General features: G+C 32.4%; 1 protein-coding gene across 2 annotated transcripts in view; it reads right to left on the bottom strand.

Annotated features, from left to right (window-relative positions):
* The window catches only part of Dpp10 (dipeptidyl peptidase like 10), a 1,278,687-nt gene that overhangs the window by 50,430 nt on the left and 1,219,956 nt on the right, over positions 1-8,301 (bottom strand). For both annotated transcript variants that reach the window (XM_015501723.2, XM_015501724.2), the window contains exons 14-17: positions 6,140-6,231; positions 5,713-5,760; positions 2,393-2,514; positions 1,118-1,165 (exon numbers count right to left, since the gene is read on the bottom strand). In XM_015501723.2, coding sequence (XP_015357209.1) covers positions 1,118-1,165; positions 2,393-2,514; positions 5,713-5,760; positions 6,140-6,231 — 310 coding nt within the window. The remainder of the gene's footprint in view (positions 1-1,117; positions 1,166-2,392; positions 2,515-5,712; positions 5,761-6,139; positions 6,232-8,301) is intronic.

The following is an 8,301-nucleotide window of genomic DNA, read 5'->3' on the forward strand; positions in this document are numbered from 1 at the left end:
CCTTTTTTTTTTTTTTTTTTTTTTTGGTATGGAGACTGAACTCAGGGGCACTCTACCACTGAGCAACATCCCCAGCCCTATATTGTATTTTATTTAGAGATAGGGTCACACTGAGTTGCTAAGTATTTTGCTTTTGCCTGAGGCTGTCTTTGAACTCATGATCCTCCTGTCTCAGCCTCCCAAGCTGCTGGGATTACAGGTGTGCACTTCCACACTGAGCAAAAACCCTATCCTGAAGTCAAACTGCTTTACTTGATTCCTGGCCCTGCCATTTAGAAGTATGACTTTGGCCAAGTTATTTAACCTCTCTGTGTCTCAGCTTTCTTTTCCAAAAAAAAAAAAAAAAAGATAATAAAACTCCCTATCTCAGGGAAGTTCTAAAGATGAAAAGAGTCAATAGAATGAGCCTCATTTAGATTACAGTAGTTTATGTTTAATCACTGGAGCATAAGAGCATTGATCAAATAAATCTAAAAAGAAAAAAGGAAGCAAAGATGAAAGAAAGGAATGACACAGGAAGGCAGGAAGCAATCTGGATACTTATTTCTAAACTTAGCTCAAGCATATGTTTATTTAAGCACTCTACTGCCAAGTACATAAACACAGTATTGCCTTAGTCTTGGTCACTTTACTTGATAATGTATTTATCTACTTAAAAATAAAGTTGAATAAACATAAAATGAATAAAAGTGAGTATATTAAACTAGAAGATGTAGATATCTTAAAGACAGTATAACATTTATAAAATAATATATTTTTCATAATTATTCCAAATGTCCATATAAGGCATTGTTCCGGAGGAACAACCTACATGAGGCCCATAAAGAATGAAGGGTTCAGAAGGTTGAAATGCACCTGCCTCATTCATTATTCATCATGGGATTGAGGTAGATAGTAGGTACCCCATTTTAGGCAGCTAAGATCCAATCCCAGCTGTAAGATAACTCAAGCCGCTTGATTTTTTTGTCATTCTTACTTATACAGTGTCAAACTGATGGTGTCCACACAGATTTCCCCATGTTGGGTCTGAAGAAGGTTCCTCAGACATCTTGAAAAACATAATGGCCTATGTCAATGCCAGGCAGAAGTAGTCTAAAGCAACATCTTGTGTACTCACTTGCTGGGCTGTCCGTGTTATGTAGACTCACCACTGGGACTCTTGGACCTGATGTTAAAAATACAAGTATAAATATTTTTAAAGACATCTAAGTAATATTTATTCAAACTGTTACATGGGGGAGTCTTTTTTCCAAATGTAAGCATTTCAAGATTAAAATGTAATGAAACTGAACCATATAAAGAGATATAATTCCGTTTGGTGGGTATTTTGTTCAGATAATTAAGAACTTTGGAATAGCACTATTTTCATTGATTTTGCTAAGACCCTCATGTTCCCAAACACCCTTTATTTATATACTTCTTTGATGTTAGCCAGCCCTATGTGCTGTACTCTTCTATCTTTAGTCTTTATACAATAATCACTGATGTTGAGGAAGTTGATTCATGACATTTATTGCCCATCAGCTGATCCGAAATTATATTCTATTTGTAATCAGTCACGAAAGAAAGAATTTATTTAAACTTGAAACTTTTACCTACAAGATAATGAAAAAGGGGGCTGATCATATGTTTATTTAAAAATACATTAACCAAAATCTCAAATATTTAAAATATATAAGTTAAGTTTTTACCATAAGATGTTATCTTGAACCTCCCTTCTTAATTAGGAACTCTATCTAAAAATCCAATTTTTTTCCCCCTGGTATCATTAAAGAGGTATTTTTCTCTTTTCATTACTTCATTTTAGATACCAAGAGAACAATAACTAAAAAAGAGTCAATGTTAGTGTATTCCTTACTCTATCTTAAAAAAGAACAACTTAATGTTTAGATGGAAGGAGGAGCACTCAATTCATCACATTATAAGAGGGCACATGGATTCCAATTTGTCTTCAGAAAACAGAGCATCAGATTAAAGAGTAAGTGATTCTTAAGAACATTCTAGAAATACTATATAATCTTGGAAGACTATGGCATACTGTCAAAAAACAGAAGTAATAGGGGTGATGAGATTGCTCAGAACTAAAGAAAACAGGAACAGAGAAATTTCATTTTCTATATATCCAAAATGTTTTAACAACAAACACATTGTTGTAACAACACTGCTACTTTTCTTAAATAGCTGAGTTCATCAACGTATATTCACCTTTTTAAAAATATCCATGTTCATATAGCCTTTATCAATTATATATACATGAGGTCTCACTCCTAATTGCTAATTCTAAATGAAATATATAAATAAAATTTGTATCTCTAATGTATAACAGTTAAATTTATTTATGGTATTAATAGATAACTCATCAAATACAATCAGAAATCCTATGTTACCTTACCTTCACAGAATAATAAAAAATGTTGATTCAAGGGACTAAAACTGGCATCAAAATATGTACATTGTTCCTTCATAAAATTACATGAAATGCATTGGCGATTTAACAATCCTTCAGTAGAAGCACTGGAGAAAGAAAATGAAAGTTAGAAGTTACTTGAATGTGTATATCACATTTAAATAAAGTGTAACTTAAACAGAAAAGCTACATCAGTGCTTGCACAGAAGTTCCTTATAAATTATGACTCACCATACACATACAAAATGAATTTCCTTTATTAATGTTCAGACACACACATTTTTCTTCTCTGTAATAAAATTAAAATTATGCATGCCTGTATATATGTAATATGTATTTATATATGGCTATAAAGAAACTGATTTCCATAGGACTCAATGTAACTTATTGTTATTTGCATTTTCTTTACACATATTTCTGTACTTTTCAGACTTAAAGGAAATTGGCCACAGATAGAAAGAGATAAAGTAGTCACTGATAAATGTCAGTTCAAAAAATAAATATTTCCACAATTCACAGAAAGTCAAGCTTATGATTTTCTAAACTTAATAGTCTAAGCATTAGAATTTGGCATCAATGTCATATTTTTCCTCCCAAAGTACCTGCAGTAAAAAGTACTTATTGGAATTGTTACATGGGGGAGTCTTTCTTCCAAATAGAAGCATTTCAAGATGAAAATATAATGAAACTAAACCATATAATGAGGTGTAATTTCGTTTTGTGGGTATTTTGTTCAGAGAATTAAGAACTTTGCAGTAAAATGTTAGGTAAAGAAAAGTAACTTTTGTATTATAATACATATAATGCTAATGATAACACATGCTTTAATAAATACAGGAGGTAAAGAGAAAAGTTATCATCATCTTTATTTTACAATAATGGTGTTTAACATTATGGGGCAGATATATTCACCCAAGGTTAAATTACTTATATTGAATGTCTTATTTTATAAATGATATTATCCTACTTAATGGATGAAAATATAACTAAGCATACCTTTTAAAAGCTGTACAAAATTTTCTCAGTTGCATTTTGGAATGAAACATGATTTGGGAATTTATATACAAATAATAGTCACATTGGTTTCAACATGCAGTGTGCTACAGTCATGAGATGGAGCTAGCGGTGTTAAAGTGGGTACCAGAAGCACCAGAAGCAATTGAATGTTAATTAGAGTTCACAAGTCAAAATTTCACACATTTGAAACATTGCAAGCTAATTACAATTCATACTTTAACTTTACTAAAGGCAATATAATATGTATTTACTAGGCATGTAAAATAATTTAGCTAGTTTACCAGTATGATGACTTATAAGATAATCATATCCATTTATATTGTTGATTGTGATAAAATGTATAGAACATAAAATTTACCATTTTAGCCATTTTAGGTATATAATCCAGTTTCATTAGTTATATCAGAATATTGTATAACCAGCAACACAGAGAGCCTTAGAAATTGTTCCACTTTCACACAGCAATCCAGTGACTAAGACTTAAAACTTTTCTCTTTCTATGCTTCCATGAAGCTTTCAGATCCAAGCTCCCTAGAGATTTATGCTGATATTTTCTCATTTAGATTATGAGATTGCCAGAATAAGAAATGCAAATTTTGAAACTAAACAAATGTAACCAACTATGTTAATATAGTTCTGAGTATGCAGGGAACTCTGGGGCCATACATTAAGTCAATCATTGACCATTTTTATAGCTTAAGCAAGACACTGATTGAGTTTTCTGGATCAAACACTAATATTATCTTACAGTCAAGCCAACTGGCATTTGATGAGCTATTTAAGGGAAAATTTATTGGTACTACATTTTCTTTATAGCACAGTTGGTTACACTAGTACAGGTCATAGATATATTGACTGCTCTGCCTCCTCAGGAGAAAGATGAGGCAAGCTCACAAATCTTAGGATTCATTGTGATTCAAATCACATTTTACAATGGTAAAAGTAAGGGAGATTGAGGCAGTTCCATTTGCTCACCTTAACCAATCTTAACTTCTGACATGGTTATTTTTCTTTAAGAGTTTTATAAAATAGAAGTAATAAAGCAATGATCAAATAAATATTTTCATCCTCTGAATGATTGTGCATTAATTATAATATGTGTTTCAAGAAGATAAACTTAAGGTCACCGGAAAGAAAAAGTGAGCAGTACTTTTGATTAACACCTCTAAACCAAAATTTGAATTGATATCTCTTAACAAACAGCTTTTCTTCAGTAGAAGATAATGAAAGTCGTCAGAATTTGGGAACATGAGTTCCAGAAGGTCCCAGAGAATAAACAAAGAAAATGAACTTCTGGGAGGTATGATAAGAAGGAGGGGTTGCTTTGTAGGAAAGAGAATTGTACATGAATGAGAGTGCAGGGGCAAATTAGGGAGAGTTAGGGTTTTGCTCTCAAAGGAACATCTCGGCTACTTGGTAAGAATCAGAGGTGATAGTTCTTCAAACATGATGCATTTCCACTTAAAATAGGACATGGCAGTTTTGACACTTAAAAAATGGACCTATGAAATGAAAATTAGAAAGTGTATATGAAGTCTAGAATTAACTGGTCATTGGCTGCCCCAAAATAAAAGTCCTTTCTTGTGAAGTCTGAAGAATGCTTTGTGAGTGAGGAGACATTGTAATGATAAGTAAGTGTGTCCTCCAGCTCTTTCTATGAATACAGCTCTACATTTTGGGAAAATTGGGCAGCTGTAAATACTCCTCCTCCATGCATTGTTTTGTTTTAGTTATGTGATGAACATTCCTTAAATAAGGATGCCTCTCCCACAGCAATCTCATTGGATTTTATGAACTATGGGACAAAAAAAGGAAGCTTCTGCTTGATACTCTTGATAAGTGCTCACAGAACTATTATGTTTTTTATTTAGGAATAAATTATATATGTGCCACATTAATGCAGCAAAAATTCAAAATGAGACTCAGCAGAAGAAGTGAATACTGGGGAAGATACATAAAGTCCAAATAATGTGGAGAATTGAGAGAAGCAAATTATAGAGAGAGAGGGAGAGAGGGAGAGAGAGAGAGAGAGAGAGAGAGAGAGAGAGAGAGAGAGAGAGAAATCCTGAAACTAAAAGCAGATAAAGTCTCCTTTTTTAAGGTATAGTCCTTCAGACTCATAGAGGAACCAGAACCAAGAGATGAGACAAGAATATGAGGTTTTATCACACGATGGCTCTTTCCTAGCCATGCTGAAAATGACATTTCAAAATTTTGCTTTCTTCATCATTTTGGGTTAATGGCTATTAAGAAGCCCACCTGTCAGGAGATCCTTTCACAGTGCCTACCTGTACAGCTGCCTCCCTCTGGGAGAAGACTCGGTGCTCAAGAAGTAACTGTCCAGGAGAGAAAACAGCACAAACATTAGTAATGATGTATCTTTGTCACACTCAGCTTTCACTTGAATTTTCTAAGCTGTGGAAAAACAAGCAAGTGCTGTTTTGTTGTTCAACCACAGGACTTTGATCCATCTGAAAAACATACATTTTGTTCTTTTTAAATCATCACCTTTTTTCATAATCTCAGTCTGTATGTGTCATGTGTATGCTTCTGTGTAAGGTGTCTTTAAGTGAAGTATAGAAGTCTTTAAAAAGAGATTATTCTTTACATGGCTGGCTATTTTCACTAGGATGGTAAGCAAAACAAATCTAGTAGAAAAGATCTCATTTGAAAAATCTGACTTCCTGCCTGACGTGAAAACCAAAAAGCACTCACATTTTTTGACTCATTTCATCATACGCCAAAATCTTTATCACTTCCCAGTTTCCTGATGTCAAATGCCGCACAGTAATTTGCTCACTTTTACTCTGCAAAGAAATAGAAGATATTTATTTTCTTTTTATTTAACCATCACCTCTTTAGTAAACATGAAAATACCAACTGCTGGTGCCACATTTAATTTTTTAGTTCTCTGCTAACATTCAGTTTTCTGTCTTAAATCTCCAGGAGACACACACACTCCTAGAAACACAAAAGGACGCTGGACTGCATCTTTATTCCTGAGCTATAGAAAAATCACTCAGAAAACTTCAGGTGAGCACGCACCTATGCATGAACTTGACAGCAGACTGGTAGGAACATAAGACTTTGATCACTCTTTCCCAAATGATTAGAAGCTGTGCAGTTTAGACAACTTAACATAAAACATTTCAGCACAAACTTTACTACAAATAAATAATTATAAAAACTGTAGAATTTTTAATTGAATTAATATTATTTCAATAATATTATTTATTGAATATTATAAATCTGGCCAACAGCAAGAAGTTTTCACATTTGTTTAAGCCTATCTGACTATCTTTCAGGAACATTCTGAAATTTTCCTCACAAAAAGTTTGTACATTTATATTTCAATTTTATATTTATTGCTAAATATATATTTTTATAAAAAGTACTTTTCCTTTCATTACAGATTCAAATTGATTTTTATATATAATAAATCTATTATTTTTATTTTAAATATCTGTTCTCTTACTGAATACTTTCCAAGTTTATGACCATTTATTAATTTTTCTATGATTTTATGTTAAATAATTCCTCCAATGCAATGTTTAAAGTAGCAATAGCATGTATCTTTTTTAGTCGCTGACTGCAATGGAAATGTTGGTGATATCTCTTTTCTAAATAAATATCATATTTTAGGCAGAGATGTGTAAATTTTAGGTTTTATAAAAAGAATTTAGTATTAAGTTTTGTAAAAATTTTCACAACTTTTATTAAAAAGAAAATCTATGCTGTAGCACAGTATAACTTATGTGGGATTACCTGTCAAAGCCTGGAATTATTCTCTGTAAAATAAGTCATATAAGCCTGGCACTCCTTTGTGGCATGATTCTTTGGTAAGATTTTATTTCATCTGTGTCATAAGTCAGTTAAAGCTCTCTATATCCTGGGGACAATTTTGGCTAAATGTATTCCTCAGGAAATTGTTCATTTCAAATAAAATCTCAAATAAATTGGCATAGAGTTCTAGAAATATTCTCTAATGGTTTATTAAAATATCTTTTGGTCCCACTAGTCATTTCTTATCTTGTCTAATTTTACTTTCTTGCTGGGAGTGTGGTGCACACCTGTAATCCCAGCAGTTTGGAAGGCCTGAGGCAGGGAGATTTCAAGTTCAAAGCCAGCCTCATCAATTTAGTGTGGTCCTAAGCAACTCAGCTAGACCATGTCTCTAAACAAAATGTGCAAAAGGGCTAGAGATGTTTTGTAGTGGTTGAGTGCTCCTAGGTTCAATCCCTGGTACCACCACCACCATTATCATCGTAATAATAATTTTACTTTATTTTTTTAATCTCTCTTGTTGATTTGGATCAAGTTTTGTTTTGCCTTATTTCCTTGCCCTCATTCTTTCTTCTTTTCCTCTTTCTTTGCAAAGAAGCAGCATTATTTTTTAATTTATTAGTTCTATTCTTTCTGTTTATAACCACTTGGTTTTCTGCTTCAAATATAATTCCTTACATCTTTCTGTCTTATATTGATTTTTACCAATTGCTTTCTAGGTGTTTGAGTTGAGAATCCAATACATTTGATTCTATTCTTTCATTTACATTTTTATAATTACTTAAAGCTCTGTATTTTATTCTGACCACTGATTGTGAGAATACATGCTATCATTCTTCTTCATATTATTATTCATATTTTATAAATTTGCAATTTTGGTTTTAATTCTGCAGAGAATGGTAAAATTGACAAAATTTACATTTTATATATTCTACTCACAAAACTTGTTAAAAATGTAATATGGAGCAGCATGTGGTGGTATACACCTGTAATCTCAGTGACTCAAGAAACTGAAGTAGAATGATCACAAAGTTGGAGACCAGCCTCAGCCAATTAATGATACCTTGTCTCAAAAAAAAAAAAAAAAAAAAAAA

This window comes from Marmota marmota, unplaced genomic scaffold (assembly GCF_001458135.2).
Source record: "Marmota marmota marmota unplaced genomic scaffold, marMar, whole genome shotgun sequence".
In the NCBI taxonomy this organism is placed as follows: domain Eukaryota; kingdom Metazoa; phylum Chordata; class Mammalia; order Rodentia; family Sciuridae; genus Marmota; species Marmota marmota.